Source organism: Protopterus annectens, chromosome 11.part0, assembly GCF_019279795.1.
Source record: "Protopterus annectens isolate FY-2018-M chromosome 11.part0, PAN1.0, whole genome shotgun sequence".
NCBI lineage: Eukaryota > Metazoa > Chordata > Ceratodontiformes > Protopteridae > Protopterus > Protopterus annectens.
Window position 1 is genome coordinate 176,757,727 of NC_056745.1, and position 18,751 is coordinate 176,776,477.

An 18,751-nucleotide genomic window follows, 5' to 3' on the forward strand; every position below is an offset into this window, starting at 1 on the left:
CCTACTCCGGGGTGATCTCTGCCTAACATACAAAGCTATGTCTAACCCAGAGCTGTTGGACATGTTACACCTAAAAAAAAAACAATCCCTCCAAGCTACACACTCTAGAGACCTAAACCTTGCCGCCACAATAAACAGAACATGCTGGAGGGATAGATTCCTGTCCCAGATACTTCCCATACTCTGGAACAAGCTACCTATCTATGTCAAGCAGAGTTCCTCACTAGCACTCTTCAAGAAAAATCTTAATGATTGGATGGGAAATAGGAAATTCATCCCCAGGGATCACTTCTGTGGTTCTCCTCGACACGGGCACAGGACAATAACCTTCTTGGGTGGTCACACTTGTTGGCTAGGCTTACATAGGCCTTTGGGCTGATAGCCTAGTACCTACCTATGAAACTATAAGAAGATGAAGTGTTCAGATTTTCCTTCCAATATATTTTTTAATTTTGCTGCTGTGGTTTCAAAGAAGGTATCTAAATGTAACCATATTGCACAAATCCTTCTCCTGGAGAATTACATTACAATTATACTATATTATATAGAAAGTTTAATCAAACATCTGGCCATGCAAAAAAGTAACATTTTAAATTTGCCTTTAGACAGAAAAAATATATCAGTCTTGGAACTTAATCTGGATGAATAAGATATGTGTATTCTTTACAACAGTGAAACTTAATTCTTCATTCATCAACTAAGTTTTCTTTAAACATAAATATGGAGCAAAGAACTATGTTTTTCTTGATATGAATAACTTTTTGGAGTGATAGAGCATCACATTTTGCTTTAAGTATAACATTCAAGTCATCTCCTAATACAACTAAAGCACTTCCTAATTTCTGAAGTCCATCAGAAATATAGTCTAATACAAACTCATGGTCATTAAAAGGAGCATATATTGACCCAGTAGTGATTTGAAACTTATTTAATCATAGGGTTATTAACAAAACTCTACCATGAATGCTTGTATAAGATTTTTTTTTGGCAAAGCTATGATCACTTTGTGCTAACATAATTGTTAGAGATTTTATCCAACAATATTTTGAGGTTATAAATGCACACACTGAGCAACACTACTATGAGTTTCCCAAAACAAAAACATATTTGTCATGTGTAGCTTCAATAACTTTTAACTTCTATGTAGTTTTGAACAGCTCCATTTGGATGAATACTGCATATGTAAGTAATGCCATCCATATAAAAATCAAAAAGACATACCCGAAATTATTAGAATATGGTAGATACAAGCAAAATAAGCAAAACACCATGCCTATGTACTAGAAAAGACAATGGTGCACAGGGAAAAGAAAACAAGAAAGTTCATCTTTACAAATGGTCAAATAGAAATAATTTGTGCTAATTCTTTCCTAAAACAGTTAACTCATATCTGTTCTCAGATTCTCTTGTGAAAGCCTATTTAATTTTCTTCTTCCATAAAAAGGAATGCACTTCCACAGAGGTTTTCCAGTGGTTAACAATTTCATAGGTTAGCAAAATTAGAAATACCGAAGCTTTCAAAATTGAAGGATTACATAGGTATCACTGTGGCCAAAATTCTTTCACAATCTTTACATTTACAGAATTCTGTGATTATGGATTTTGGTTAATTTCCATTAGTATTCATTGTCTGTGTAATTTTGTGAAAGATATGAAGCTCAAAGATTTGGGGTGGCCACGGTGGTGCAGCGGTTAGCGTTGTCACCTCACAGCAAGAGGTTCTCTGGTTCAATCCTTGGCTGGGGTGCCCTCTGTGTGGAGTCTGTATGTCCTCCCTGTGGTCGTGTGGGGTTGCTCCAGTTTCCTCAACATCCCAAAGACATGCTATAGGTGGATTGGACACTCTAAATTGGCCCTAGGATGGAGTTAGATTCTTCCCTTCTGTGTAGTTTCTCTTTAGATGTTACATGTTCAAACTCTAATGCAGCAAATGTATCTTCTCACAGCTTCATTTGAACAGACACCTGACTCTGTTATTCATGCAAAGAATTTACAGAAAGCTTTATTTGAGTTATGGAGTTAACTGTTATTTCAAGTTTGCTTTGTTTGACAGATATTGCTTGTAATTTCTCAGTTATAGCAAGCAAAACTTTTGAAGTCCCAGTTTCCTTTAAATCTACACACATCGTGGAAGTGTCTGATTTACCAACTATCTTCACTGAATCCATTAAATTCAGAGGAAATAACATATCTGTAGACTGCATTTATGTTTCTGGAAAAATTTGAGGATACTATACATTCTGTAAAACTGACAACTGAAAATTCATATGTGCATCCATTATTTAAGGCAACATGGAAAGTAAGGCATTACTTACAGAGTCTGTAGCATCCAGGTTTAGCTGGAGTTTGCTGTTTGTAACAGATATCACAGCGAATATATTCACAGCTTTCGTTTTACTTAAATTCCCTTCACACGGATAGTTGCCAGATGTCCTAAACACCAGTATTTCATTCAGAAACTGAGATTTTTGTGAAAAAGCAGATGAGACATCTTATTATCAAATGCAGCTTCTTTGATTTAAACAGGGTTTGAAATTCTTTTGTTGTGGGGATGTTTGTCATTCTAGATTTGTTTGCATTTTTTTCTTCATTTAGGTTTTTGAACTGTGTTGTAGTTGAAAACACATGTAGTTTGGTATTAACATTGTTAGTTGTTCACTGTTTCTTTCTTTTGGCTGTCTGGAGTAGCATTGCTTGCTATGTTTCTAATTTGCTACTTGGCTTGCCTAATCCAGCTATTTCATTTGTTGATTTGCCCACTGTAATACTTTCTTCACAAGTACTTGTAATTCTATGTTTGTGCAGTATCTCTCATTGCTAACTTCTGCATTAAAGCTGTGATGTCCACAATGGTCTGGAGCTGGTCATGGATTGACTCCTGGCTGATCAAGTTTCATCTCAAAAGAAAGGCCTAGGAGTTTAAACACATGGTATATTCTACATAGCTCCTGACTCTGACAGGTTTTAAAGCTATTGCATCACAATAAAACTTTTCATTTGTACATTGGCATAGTATTACTTGCACTGCGGTAGGTAATAAGCATATGCAGTAGTGTACATTTGCATACTCAGTCATCACAAAAAAGAAAAAAGTGAAGAGCCAGTCTATTGGGTACCGAAAGCTACAAGCATCATCCGCTCCTAAAATGCAGATTATAACTCCAGTGACAGACAGCAGGGCTTGCATTGCTGGAGAGATTTCTTGCTTCAAATGACACTGACAACTACAAAATAAAGTTTCATAATGATACTGTCAATGAAATTTGGAAGACCAAAACTAGAATTTATTACAGTCTCACTCATCTGACCTTGGAGGTCCCTAACCAGGGGTTATGTAACTTTTAACCTCCCAGGTCAGCTATAGTTTCTGATTGTCTAACTGATTGATTGCTGACTGCACAACTCTCAACGTGTTATAATGTACTTTATTTTACTAGTTGCTTTGGAGGTCATATCAGATTAAAACTCCATCAGTAATAGCTCAGTTGCATACTTCTTCTACTATTAATGACTGATTACTGCAAGGATTGACCATTTGTTTTAATGTGTGCTTTCAGATGGGTGGTGTTACGGTCATGGCAGTGGGCATATGGACGCTGATTGAGAAGAGTGACTATCTGAGCCTGCTAGCTTCTAGCACATTTGCCTTTTCTGCATATATCTTGATCTTCGCTGGAACTCTCGTGATGGTCACTGGGTTTCTGGGATGCTGTGCAGTTATCAGGGAGCAGAGGAGTTGTCTATCACTGGTACGTAGTGTCTGCTCTGAATATTATTTGAGAATGCTTGATATTTCATTTCTGTGTTTGCCGCAGCCATGTAACTCAGCTGGACTTGTTAAAGTAACTGAAAAAATTAATTGCAAATAGTTATTTTTTGTTTGCATGTAATCTGTATATAGCTTCTTTTTGTTTTGTTTTTATACCTGTTGGGTTAAAAAGAAGCTGTTCAGATAAACTGAGCTGAATTGTTAGGTCTTTTTAAATAAGCTTTATATTTTAGGATAACTAGCGACTTTTATAGCTTACAACACTGTTGGGATTTTACCACTGCTTTACATATTTGTTATGTCTTTAAAGAAGGAGGGATAACTTTGGCTTCGAAATAGTGTTGCAGATCTTGCAAAATGTTAAACTAATGACAAAAAATGAGGAAACGGTTTATGATATACATCATAGGAGATAATTAGAATATTCCGTTTTATGGCTAGGATAGCACTTCAGTCCAAATGTTTTGACAAATATTTTGCTACCTTCTCCCTTTAATGTAATTCTTCTTCAAGACAAGAGTTTGTATGTAATGTTTTCAGATTATTGCCCATATGTCACACGATTATATATCACTGCCAACAAGAGGGGAAATAGTTTGGTGATTCTCTAAGTTAATGGCACAGGGATTTAAGGGCTGTACACTGTTATTAAATTCTGAATTTGCATTCTGATCTCAGTACACATATATGCTCAGATAAGTTTCATCATTCAGAGGGAATAATTAATACAGGGTTAGCAAGAGGAAATTCTACGTAGTAGGAAAGTCAAAGTAGTACCGAATGACAGACTTACTCTAGTCTGTTTTGGCATAGGCCATCCAGTGAAACATGCACTGTAATGTGATTACCACTGAGCAGTGCATTTGCTCATTTTTTTCTGAAATGATACAACTTATAGTTGATTATTTGATGGAGGAGATTCAGGATATCATGTCCTATACAAAATTTATTTTATATCATCTTTTCAAAATAATCCCTCCTCAGTTAGTTGGATCAGTTTTCTACTACTAACACTGCAGTGCAGTATAATAGGGTGCTGCATTCCTGAGCATGCCGTACTTCGAATGAGATATTAAACTGTGGGGGTGCTACATTCCTGAGTGTGCCGTCCTTCGAATGAGATATTAAACTGTGGGGGTGCTACATTCCTGAGTGTGCCGTACTTCGAATGAGATATTAAACTGTGGGGGTTCTGCATTCCTGAGTGTGCCGTCCTTCGAATGAGATATTAAACTGTGGGGGTGCTACATTCCTGAGTGTGCCATACTTCGAATGAGATATTAAACTGTGGGGGTGCTGCATTCCTGAGTGTGCCATACTTCGAATGAGATATTAAACTGTGGGGGTGCTGCATTCCTGAGTGTGCCATACTTCGAATGAGATATTAAACTGTGGGGGTGCTGCATTCCTGAGTGTGCCATACTTCGAATGAGATATTAAACTGTGGGGGTGCTGCATTCCTGAGGGTGCCATACTTCGATTGAGATATTAAACTGTGGGGGTGCTGCATTCCTGAGTGTGCCATACTTCGAATGAGATATTAAACTGTGGGGGTGCTGCATTCCTGGGTGTGCCATACTTCGAATGAGATATTAAACTGTGGGGGTGCTGCATTCCTGAAGGTGCCATACTTCGAATGAGATATTAAACTGTGGGGGTGCTGCATTCCTGAGGGTGCCATACTTCGAATGAGATATTAAACTGTGGGGGTGCTGCATTCCTGAGTGTGCCATACTTCGAATGAGATATTAAACTGTGGTGGTTCTGCAATCCTGAGTGTGCCATACTTCAAATAAGGTATTAAACTGTGGGGGGGTTCTGTATTCCTGAGTGTGCAGTCCTTCAAATTAGATATTAAACTGTGGGGGTTCTACATTCCTGAGTGTGCCATACTTCGAATGAGATATTAAACTATGGGGGTGCTACATTCCTGAGTGTGCCATCTTTCGAATGAGATATTAAACTGTGGGGGTTCTGCATTCCTGAGTGTGCCATGCTTCAAATGAGATTTTAAACTCTGGGGGTGCTGTATTCCTGAGTGTACCATCCTTCAAATGAGATATTAATCTTTGGGGGTTCTGCATTCCTGAGTGTGCCATACTTTGAATGAGATATTAAACTGTGAGGGTGCTGCATTCCTGAGTGTGCCATCCTTCGAATGAGATATTAAACTGTGGAGGTGCTGCATTCCTGAGTATGCTGTCCTTCAAATGAGATATTAAACTGTGGGGTGCTCCAGTCCTGAGTGTACTGTCCATTGAATGAGATATTAAACTGTGGGGGTGCTGCATTCCTGAGTGTGCCGTCCTTCGAATGAGATATTAAACTGTGGGGGTGCTGCATTCCTGATTGTGCCAGCCTTTGAATGAGGTATTAAACTGTGGTATTATCTGTTAAAGTAAGTTATAACACAGGTGAAAGTAAAAAATCTCCTGGCACATATTGATAAGAGTAGGAAACGTTCCCTGGCCAAATTTCCCATAGTCAATATGAACGCCAACCACCTTGAGTCTTCCCTCTGAAAAGAGGCCTTTAGCCTAGTGGGACTAACCTAGTCAGCAAATTGTAAATAATGTAAACTGCGTGCTTGTTTGTTTTTTTCCTGGAAAAAGGCATTCACTAGATAAATGATACTGAAGTCTGATGTCCTTCAAGAATGCAACTGCAGTCCTGACATATGGGTTGTCCTTCCTCAGGCAGCCCTTCGGTCGGCCAGATTCCAAAGTCTGGGTCTGGCATCGGCCGATGTCGCCTCCTCCCCGACGTCAGAGCGGTTGGACTATAAAGGCATCAGCCGACGCCATCTTCTTCAGTATTTCTTGCCGCGCGGTGCCCAAAGCAGAAGCAGTTCGCAAGTGCCGGTCGGTCAGCTCCTGTGTTTTCAGTTACCGAAGTCATCTAAAAGCTAAGTACCCCGTTGGGGAACATTTTTTCTTGCCTCAGTCGATGTCAGAACAAATTGAGAAAGTTAATAATTGTTTGTCTTGTGGTAAACAAATACCTCATAAGGACTTCCATTCTTACTGCCTCCCTTGTCTGGGCCCAGGCCACGACGTCTCGGCCTGTGCTGCCTGTGCTTGCTGTAATAAGCGCACTCTCAGTCGCCGGGCAGAGTTTGCCGAAGACTTTTTTGGTGAATCCTACGCTTACAACATGCCGTTGGAACAACCGACAGCACTAACTACCAAAAAACAAAAGGACCGGGACCGACATCCTCGGCTCGCGTCTTCCACCGATATAATGCCTAAGCCCTCCGCGAGTGCTTCGGTCCCTTCGGAAGCGGTAATTCAACCACTCCAGGCCAACGACACCACGTTAACTCATCCCTCGGTCTCGGAGACTACACCGGTGCCGGTTGTTGATTTTCCTCCGGAAGCCGACGTTCTGGATCTACCCGACACCATTCCTGTGGACAAAGTTACACCTGCACGTGGGGCAGCTAGGCCTCCTGTATCCATGTCAATCAAGGCCTTTGCATGTGCTAAGGCTGCCAGCCAGGCCAAGGCCCATCCTAAACCTACTTCTCAGGCCCCTTCTTCTGACAGACAAATCATGTCTCTGGCTGCAGATCTAATCTCTCTTATCAGGGGGTCTCAGCCTCACCCAGACAGAGGTTCTCAGCTGCCTGCAGAAAAAAGGCCTAGAACTGAGCAGGCAGACAACCTCTCTTCAGATGAAGCCTCTGGGGATTCAGAGCATTCAGATACCCAAGAAGAATCCTTCCAGGCCTATGAGGACTCTGATGCTGAGGAATCTATTCCCTCTGCCTCTCCTCCAGAGGATTTTTCTTTCGGTGAAGTCCTCCACTCCATGAGGGAACATTTTAAGTGGCAGGGTCAGGAATTTTCTGATTCTAGGAAAAGGCTACGTACCTTCCTTAAGTTACCCCAGCACAGACCTTTAGCTATCCCTCCAGTTTTGGATGTCCTGGATGATGTTTTCTCCGACTCCAGTGCTTCCCTGATTCTCTCCCTCCTGCTCCTGTCAAGCCAGACAGATATTACAGGGTCCCTGACACTCACAAGCATCTCTTTAAGGCCCACTCTGTGGATCTAGACACTATTTCACAGGGCCCCAAAGGAGTGGCTACCTCCTCAGCCAAGAATCCACTGCCAGCTGACAGGGAAGCAAGGTCCCTGGAGAGATGGGGTAAAAAAGTTTATACCTCTTCCACCCTTGCCATGAGGTCTCTTAACTGCCTTTTTCATATGTTTCAGTACCAGGATTATTTACTGGATGATTTGCAGAAAAAGATAGCCTCTCCTGAGCCTATAGATAGAAAGGCATTGCAGGATTTGGTTCATAACACTCAGCAGGTTAGTAATCATTTTCTACAGTGTGGTTATGATGCATTGGAGGCTTCATGTAGGGCAGCTATGACAGGGGCTGTTATCCGTAGACATGCTTGGTTGAAAGAACAGCCACTGCCAGATCATGTTAAAGTAAAGCTCCTGGATGCACCTTTGGATAAACAGAAGCTTTTTGGTGCTAATGCTCAGGATGTGTTGAAATCTATTGAGGAAAAGGCAAAATCAGTACAGGCAGTAAAGGATTTCCTCCAGGTTCAGCCACCAAGGTTCAGCAGGAATTGGCCTTCAAAGAATTGGTCCTTTCCAGACTCTGACAAGTTTCAAAGGGGAAAGAACAGGCGTGCACGAGGTAGAGGGCAATACCGAGGCTCCTACAGGGGACGCCAGTGGCAACCACAAAATCAGAGAAGTGGCACAGGTAGTTCACCTGCACCACAGGGACAATCACAATGACTTACCTTTCACTCCGCCTACCAAGGCTCAAAGAGAAGCACCTCTAGGTGGAAAATTATCTCTATTCTCAAAAAACTGGCACATTATAACAAAGGACAATTGGATTCTGGACATAATAGACAGAGGTTACAGGTTCCACTTCCATACCTTACCAACAGGACAAGGCATGCCAAGCCTGCCACAAAATCAAAGGGCAGAGGCACTCATAGAAGTCTCAAAGCTGTTACAAATAAAAGCAATAGAGAAGGTTCCTCCTCAGGAACAAGGCCAGGGATTTTATTCAAGACTGTTCCTTGTTCCAAGAAAAGAAAAACAATGGAGGCCTATATTGGACTTGTCCATTCTAAATACTCTTCTCATGGTGCCAAAATTCAAGATGCTGACGTTACAGCAACGTCTTCCCATGCTGGGCAAGGGGTCTTGGCTGGTTACTCTGGACCTCAAGGAGGCATACCTGCATGTCCCTATCAGACACAGTTGCAGAAGATACCTCAGATTTCTTGCAGGAACAGAGCACTATCAATTCTCAGCATTGCCGTTTGGCTTATCTACTGCACCCAGAGTATTCACAAAATGCCTGGCATCAGTAGTGGCACATTGCAGACTCCAGGGGATTCAAATATACCCTTACCTGGACGACTGCCTAATACAAGCAGACAGCAAACAGACCTTGATAAAACACTTGGATTACGTCATTCAATTGCTGCAGGCTTTGGGATACACAGTCAACATTCAAAAATCAAGACTACTGCCATCCCAAGAGATTATTTTTCTAGGAGCAAAACTGGACACACAGCTACAAATGGCTTTCCTCACAGAGGAGAAACAAGAGCATTTAACAGCTTACTTCAAAGGCCTAGCAAAATTAACCCACCTGACCGCAAGGAAGACCCTGCAGGCCCTGGGGTTCATGGCATCTTGCATTCTTCTAATCCCTCTGGCAAGACTACACATGAGAAAGCTGCAATGGTACCTAAAAAGCTTGTGGTCGCAACACAGCCACAACCTAGAAGACATAATACCATTCATACCATGCCTGCAAAGGGAATTTTTGTGGTGGGCTCAAGCAAGTCACTTAAACGAAGGCATGCTTTTCAACAAACCTCCAACAAGTCAAACTATTACAACAGATGCCTCAGACCATGGATGGGGGGCGCACATGGACGGCAGATGCATTCAAGGGCAATGGACTCCCATGGAGATGCATCAGCACATAAATCAAAAAGAGATGTTGGCAGTGATACATGCAATAGAAGCCTTTGGAAAATCTCTTCAGCAAGGTCATCTGCTAATAAGGACAGACAACACCACTGTCATGTGGTACATAAACAAACAAGGGGGCGCTCATTCCTACCCCCTCTGCAGACTAACAATGATTCTTTGGGAAAAGTCCCTGAAACTGAACATCTACTTGCAATCCCAGTTTGTTCCGGGCAAGGACAATGTTCTGGCAGACAGGTTGAGCAGAGATTTCTTGGATCCACAAGAATGGATGCTACACCCACGCATTTTCTCACAAATAGCATCTGCATGGGGAAGACCAGACATAGACCTCTTTGCATCTCATCTCAATCATCACCTGGAAAAGTTCTGCACAAGGATACACCATCCTCTAGCTTGGAGAACGGATGCTCTTTCCTTCAGCTGGAATGCTCTAACAATTTATGCATTCCCTCCTCTACCTTTGCTCACCAAGGTGTTACTGAAGATCAAGGCAGAACAACCAAGAGGAATCTTGATAGCTCCAGACTGGCCAAGGCAACACTGGTATCCACTACTACTGAGCATAACTCACACCAAACCGTGGCCCTTGCCTCAATGGCCTCTGCTCCTGACTCAACACAGTTACAAGACTGTTCATCAGAACCTGCAAACCTTAAAGCTGACAGCTTGGAGAGTTCTATGACTCAGACCCATGACTCCCTCTCCGAAAAAGTTCAGGAAATTTTGCTGGAGGCACGCAGACCTTCCACCAGAAAAACCTATTCGGCCAAATGGAAGAGATTCACCATCTGGAATGTCAACAAGGGCCAGGATGCATCACTGATGAACATACCCCAGATATTAGAATACTTGGCAGAAATGTTTCACAGTGGCCTCTCATACTCTTCCATCAAAATCCACGCTTCAGCTGTCTGAGCACATTACAACTGTGATCCACCTGTGTTTTCGCATCCCTTGCTAAGACAGCTTCTAAGAGGCATAAAGAATATCAAACCTCCAAGTAAGCTACCAATTCCTGCATGGGACCTCAATTACGTCTTGGAAAAATTAACTCTTCCTCCTTTTGAACCAGCAGCATCTTCAGAAATGCAATTTCTCTCTTGGAAAACGGTTTTCCTGTTGGCAGTCACCTCAGCAAGAAGAGTCTCAGAGATACAGGCCCTCATGGCAGTTCCTCCTTTTCTCATCTTTCATCAGGACAGAGTTTCCCTTAGGACCAATCCTTCATTCATGCCTAAGGTGATATCCAGAGTGTCTCTAAACCAAGCAATTCACCTGCCTACTTTCTTTCCTAACCCTCAAAATAAAGGGGAAAAGCTGCTGCATACTTTAGACATTCACAGACAACTACGCTACTACTTGGACAGAACAAAGTCCACCAGGAAGTTTGACCAACTGTTTGTAGCCTATGCTGCTGGAGTGCAAGGAAAAGCAGTCACCAAACAAACTATCTCAAAATGGATTGGACACTGCATCAGATTCTGTTATTCTTTTCATGGAAAAAGTGTGCCAGCTAATATTAGACCACACTCCACCAGAGCTATGGCCACATCCACAGCTTTTCTAAGAGGAGTGGCTACAAAAGACATTCTAGAGGCTGCTACATGGAGCTCCGTGCATACATTTACCAAACACTACAACCTGCCATTATACTCCAGATCCCGAGCAGGCTTTGCTTCGGCAGTCCTGCAGGGCCTTCTAGCTACACCATCTCTTGCTTAGTCCTACCACCCCCAGCTTGGCTATGGTATTCAACCCATATGTCAGGACTGCAGTTGCATTCTTGAAGGACATAGTACAGTTTTGTACCTACCATAAATGTAGATGTCCGATAGATATGCAACTGCAGTCAGGTTTTCCCTCCCTCCTACACCTCTGTTTTTCCCTTTTGGGTCCTTTCTCCCCTTACCTATCAGCTGGGGATATATATATTATGGTGTATCTGTTTATTACTGTTGTGCATGTCTGGTTTTATCTGTTTATCCATTCACAAAATTTAGCCTTCCTTGGAGGGCACCTGGCATCTGGGGCAAGAAACACTGAAGAAGATGGCGTCGGCTGATGCCTTTATACTCCAGCCACTCTGACGTTGGGGAGGAGGCGACATCGGCCGACGCCGGACCCAGACTTTGGAATCTGGCCGACCGAAGGGCTGCCTGAGGCAGGACAACCCATATGTCAGGACTGCAGTTGCATATCTATCGGACATCTACATTTATGGTAGGTACAAAAGTGTACTTTTTAGTGAATTCTGCTTAAATATAGTGCCCTAAATTCATTGTGAGAACTTGGTGAGTGGGAGACAATAGGGTAGAAGTAAAGACAGTGACAACATGTATATTGTGGTTTCATCACTGATTAGTTTGCATATGATGAAGTGGTAGATATTGTATCTTTTCAGACCCTTTATCCCTTGCCTAGAAAAGGGTATATGATTCAGTTTAATATTGCTCTTCTTATGCAAGTTTGCTATAGGGGCTTTTCTGCAGTGTATTCAGATGTGTGGTGAATGGCGGCCTGTGAGTTTTGAACTGGTGCAATGCTTTCTCTGTACTACATACCAAGCAGCGTATGCCAGGGAAACAAGAGGGAACATTATGCACTGTGTCCAGTAGAATACTGCTTTCCCAGGGAACTGTTTTACCTAGTACTATACTACCTAGTTATTTTGGTTATGACATCACAGCTAATTATGATGTAAGGCCTGTTTCCTTTAGTAAGATTATAGACAATAAACTAAAATTTGACATTCACATATCCATGACCATAAAAAAAGTCCACAAAAAACTAGGAGCATTATACAGAAATAAACAATTTCTCATCAAAGCAGCAAAGATTTCAATAGCAAATTCCCACCTTATCTCCACCCTACTTTATGCCTCTCCAGTATATACCAACCTAAGGCAATGTGATCTAAACAAGCTAGAGACCTGCTACAACAAAATCGCAAAATTCGCCACAGGGGCATCCTACCGTAGTCACCACTGTCTCTCACTTGCTGAACTGGGCTGGCTTGAACTCCCTCACCTCCTTCAGTGGTATCAACTCTCACTCACCCACAAACTAGTAAACCATCCACTAAATGTCCCATCCCTCCAGAATCTACTCCAACCCTATCGCACCACCAGACCACTAAGATCCAGCAAAAAAATCACTTGCAGATCACTAAAGCCAATAACTCTGCTGGTGAAGCACTATTCTCTTGCGCCATAGCCAAATTATGGAACTCACTCCCACCCACAATTACCTCCATACCATCATGCACCAACTTCAAAACTTTATTAAAAGCACACCTAAAAACATGCTGGCTATGCCCTTGCAACTCCCACTCTAATATCATCCACCCCATCCAACTACTACCTTTCTTTCACCTCCACTAACTACCTTGATGATAGCAAGCTCAGATGCTCATAAGCCTAGTACTTATTATACAGCAGGAACTTCTCATTGTTACATTTGTTAATGCCTGTTATGTACTTCACAGATAAAGATTCTAGTTGTCTACTGATGTACTATGTTCTTCATCTGTAAATATGTTGTAAGTAATTTCTATGTTAAATTGTTAATCACTATGTAATCCAATGTAACTACTGTCTGTTTATTTTACTGTGGAGCTTTTCTCCCCGGGCCTTCGCTGAAAATGGACCCACGTCCAGTCGGACACTCCCGGTCAACAAATTTAAATAAATAAATACAAATAAATAAACAAATAAAGATTAGGTGACTGATACCATAGTATTGATAAGCTAAGACAAAAAGTATGGATAATAATTTTAATAAATATGTGGATAACATTGACAGATGTAGAGCTCTTGATCCATATGAAGTACGCATTTGCCTTACCATCTTTAGTGTACTGGTTCTACTTGTGTTTCAGAGCTAAACTATGCAGTATGGTCTTCTGGAGTTCCTTTACATCTTTTCAAGTGCTAGAATTGTGCAGTATTTCGACTTACACAACTTTGTTAACAGGAGAGTTTATGTAGATATTACAATGTTTTTATGAAGCTTTTTTTCCAATATCTATAAAAATAACTGTTGATACTTTTTCATTTCAACCTCTACAGCAATAGGTGTCACTTACTTTCTGACATGGTAAGTCTTTTGTCATGAAAATTATTATAATGTCATAACAAATGCATTATAATTTTGGGTGGGGAGACAACAGCAAAGGCTGATGAAACGGTTAGGTATAAAGATTTTGTTTAAATGGATTTGGCTGTAGTAATCAGTAATGGGGGTAGACAATGCTGGCTCTACAGTAAATATAAGCTAAACTGCTTCCAGGTATGACTTTAGAAGTTATCTTTTGCCGTTTGTCTGTTCCCCTAACTTTCATATTTTGTTCTTCGAATTAACCTTCCCCTCTTTATTCTGAAATCCTTCCTGTTTACTCTTATAAGCACTGTTGTGATATTTGAAAGTCTTTGTTATACATTTCCTGGTTCTGTATATTTGTACCCTGTAATGTTTTGATGGAAAATCAACGTTGTTATGTTTTTACTCATTTAAACCTCAGAATTTATATGAATTCAAATAAGAGCTCTTCATAAACCAGTGCAGGTTTCCAGGTGACACTTCATTGAAAGAGTTTAAGTAGTGCCCTGCCTTCTCTTCTTCTTTTTCGGAACGGCAGTGGAACCTAGTGTGTAGGCCTGCACATAGTGGTTTTGACTAATGCTATGTTACACCTGAGTGGCTACTTTTAGTTGATAGATGTGATTAATCTTGGCCAGGTTTCATGCTTAATATCTAAAACAAGGGCATTAATGTTCTTTCCTGTATGTATTATCTTTATATTCCATTGGAACTGTCACGACTGTGAGACATTTTCAGTATTCTTTTCATGGTGGTCATGTCTGCGTTTCCTTATTTTTCTAGATTATATACCATTTGTTACATGCCAGCATTACTAGCCTGCTTATTGTTCCAGAATCATTCATCTTCTGCTGCAGATTATATCACTCATGTGAAATGTTTTTGATGCAGTTGGTGCATTAAAGTAATTAACAGTATACATAAATCATTACTAAGTGCACACATTGGTGGGAGAATATTGATAAATGTTAAGCTATATATTCAGACACACTTTGAAATCAGTTTGATAATATACAGCACTCATGCCACATTCTTTTGCTGAGATAGCTGAAAAAAGTAAACTTTTCCTTACACTTCACTTTCTGTAAAACATTTCTTTGTCTTATACTATAACACCATTTGTGACATTATCATGTTTAATTAGAATAAAAATACACAGTATGTCAGCTGTAAATAAGTAGACAGAGGAAAGCAAACTAGATGCAGATTGTTGGTAGCACACGGCTGACAGCAATAATCGTTTAATACAAAACAAAAAAGAAAAACCAGTAAGCGCTTTCACGGATCAACTCCGCTTCCTCAGACTGATACAAAAAAATTCTATAGAAAGCACTTATTTAAAACAATTCAAAAATCACACATGTCAATCACAGAAAAGCATTAATTAAAGCATTACATCTGTCATTGCCTTCCTTAAAGGCATATGTGCATATCTAAAAAGTAGTACTTAAATAAATGTTTAAAATGTTAAAATATAACATATTCAACAATAAACAACCATAAAATATTGAATAGTGTTAAAACATAAATATTATACGGGGAAAAGAACACTCAATGTTTCAGGGCTCTATTTTTTAAAAATGGTTTTAATGACATCATGTTATTAAGCCCCGGTGACTTGTCTGCCTGAAGTCTAATAATCCATTGCTGTTCTGTTGCCTCAGTATAGTTTTTAAAATTGCCCCCTCTCACACTCTCATATACTTTCTGTAAGACAAAAACCTTAAATTTATGCAAGGGACCATTGTTCTTAACATGCATTGCTAATGCATTATTCTCTTTTCAATTCTTGATATCTCTGAGATGTTCTAAGATTCTGTCTTTAAACAGGCGATTAGTCTTTCCTACATAAAAGGCAAAACATTCTGTGCAGAAACCAAAGTAAACAACATTGTTAGTACGACAATCTGCATAGAATGTGGCCTCAAAATTAAATCCTGTACTTGGATGTACAAACCTCCCACCCACATAGCTGTGGGGGCAGGCTGCACACCTCCTACAAATATATGTACCTAGTCTATCTGATACATTATATATGTGGGTATCCAATGCCCTATAACATAAATGGTCCTTTAGTGACTTATTCCTTTTAAAGGAAAAAAGAGGTGAATCATTAATTTTTCCATCTAACTCTTTAACCATAGAGAGAATACCCCAATTTTTCTTAATGGCATCACATACCAATTGTATATTACTCGAAAAAGTCAAAGGCGTACGGATGTTATTATCAGCTCTCCTGATACTATTCAAGTGTAGACTCTCCACATTTTCATTTATAGTCATTAGTGATGTCTGCTCATTATTACGATATTATGGTCTACATCTCCCTTGTCTATTCTTCCATGCCTCTTGTATAGACTTATCTATGTCATGTGCTTTATAACCTCTCTCTATAAATTCCTCTTTCAACATGAGTAATGCCTCATTCAATAACCTATCATCATTATAGAGCCGCATGATTCGATAAATCTGCCCTTTTAATACATTTCTTTTAGTATGTGTAGGATGCATACTTTTATTATGTAAAAAGTTGTTTTTCCTCACTGGTTTCCTATAGAGTGAAGTAGTCAATACACATAATGTATCTCTTTCTATCTTAACATCTAGAAAATCAGTTTCTGTAAGTGAATATTTGCTAGTAAATCTAAGAAAGTTTGTTACATTGTTAAGGTAATCGAGAAAATCAAGCAAACCTTGCTCAGTGCCCTGCCACAAAAGAAATATATCATCCACAAATCTCTTATACCATTTGATGGACTCACTATATGCATTACCAGATAGAACAAAACTCCTCTCCCCTTGTACCAATGAAAGGTTGGTGTAGCTGTTGGCACAAGCTGTGCCCATAGCCACGCCAACCTTCTGTATATAATATTCATTGTTGAACATACACACATTGTTTTCAAGAATAATTTCTAACAATGAGCAGAGCAACCTAATCTTATTGGGGCAAACCTTTTTGTCTATTAACAGATTCATAATATTTTCTATGCCCCAAGTGTTAGGAATTACAGTAAATAGTGACTCAATATCAAGGGTCACAAACCAACAGATATTCTGTATACATTCCATCTGTGTGCTCAATTCATTAAGAAAATTCTTAGTGTCTCTAAGGACAGTGGCACATTCATCAAGAATGGGATGTAAATTCTGTTCAAAAAAACAGAGAGGGGCTCAGTCACCCATCCTCTACCTGATACAATGTGCCGCATTAGAGGATTAGTCAAGTCATTATGCACTTTAGGTAAACCATAGATCGTAGAAATTGTAGGTGTATCCACTTTAAAATATTCAAACAAACATAGGATCTGATATCATACCTGTTAATAAAAGATCAAAAACAAAAAATTGTGTCCTATCTACAACTGCCTTCATTGTTGATAGAGTTATATTCTCATAAGTATCTCCATTCTGTAATAGCTTCAACATACTTGCTATATACATATCCCTATCTAGTACAGTTATGCCCCCACCCTTGTCTGCGGGGCAAAATTCAATACTAGTGAAATTCCTAAGTTCTTGTAGGGCATGTCATTCAAAAGTTGTCAAATTATAGAATACATTGAAATCATTAGCTGCATGTCTTTCTCTAATTTGTTTTTCACATAAATCAATAAATAAATCAATGACTGCATTACTAGGTGGGATATAAACACTAGGTTTCTTAAAAATATTAGGATCATAAATACAATCCTTAAATATCGCCCTTAGTGTCAGAGTTCTACCAAATAATTTAAGATCTTTAAGGACATCAAGCAAGTCCAATTTTTGTGAAGGTACAAAACCAAGTTCTCTATTTAACAAAGTTAAATGTGCTTCAGTTAGGGGATATGAAGAAATGTTAAAAACTAAGCCTATTTGACTCTCTTTCCGAATCTGAGGGTTTCGTCTACACTGTGAAGGCATTGCATCTTTCCCTTGGTGCCACGACTCCTCGATCTCCCTCTTATCAGCAGTGGATTCTGTAGTAAAAAATGTTTATGTGTACTACTTTTAGATATGCACATATGCCTTTAAGGAAGGCAATGACAGATGTAATGCTTTAATTAATGCTTTTCTGTGATTGGCATGTGTGATTTTTGAATTGTTTTAAATAAGTGCTTTCTGTAGAGATTTTTTGTATCAGTCTGAGGAAGCAGAGTTGATCTGTGAAAGCGCTTACTGGTTTTTCTTTTTTGTTTTGTATTAAATGATTATTGCTGTCAGCCATGTGCTACCAACGTTTATTTTTTCTGCACTTGGTTACTTGGTTTCTGCGTTGGTTGCTTCATTCGGTGCTGAGGATTTTCTTTGGATTTACTACAGTTTAGTTCTTTTCCTGTACTGAACATGGCTGAAGGGATTAGTCACTGCCAGAGAACTGAAATCTCTAATGACAATATGCAAACTTCTGCAGCTGCTAATGATAAGAAAATCATGGAATGTTTAGATTCTCTTTTAAACTTGCATTCCAATCCACTTCTGGCTGAAGAGATTCAACTGCGACAAGGTACTGAAACATTAGACTCTGATTTAGCTGTCAGTTTTATGAAATATTACCGTCAGCTAGAGAACAATCTTTATAAATATAAGCACTTGCAGTAGCAGCGCTTTCACTTGGAAGCCTCTCTCAAGTTAAATATAATGCCGAGAGGGCTCCGAGTATTAACTATGCCTACATAGGGCCAAACATTTCCTGAATTACTTAGAAGCAGGCAAGCTTTGAACTTAGAATGCAGCGCCAAGTATATGGAATTATTAATTGACTTTTTTCATCCAGAGGAAAATGAACTGCTTAATGATATCTATCGTTTACAGAATGGTATATATGATTGTTATAATGTTGACATATACGGAGATAAACTAGATTATTTGTATGAGATTATCTCCATGTATGAAAAAAGACTTATGACTACCG

The 18,751-nt window shown here is 39.8% G+C and overlaps 1 protein-coding gene across 3 annotated transcripts in view; it reads left to right on the top strand.

The window, feature by feature from the left end:
- Nucleotides 1–18,751, top strand: part of TSPAN11 (tetraspanin 11) — a 1,665,259-nt gene that overhangs the window by 469,104 nt on the left and 1,177,404 nt on the right. For all 3 annotated transcript variants that reach the window (XM_044087577.1, XM_044087575.1, XM_044087576.1), the window contains exon 3: nucleotides 3,558–3,749. In XM_044087577.1, coding sequence (XP_043943512.1) covers nucleotides 3,558–3,749 — 192 coding nt within the window. The remainder of the gene's footprint in view (nucleotides 1–3,557; nucleotides 3,750–18,751) is intronic.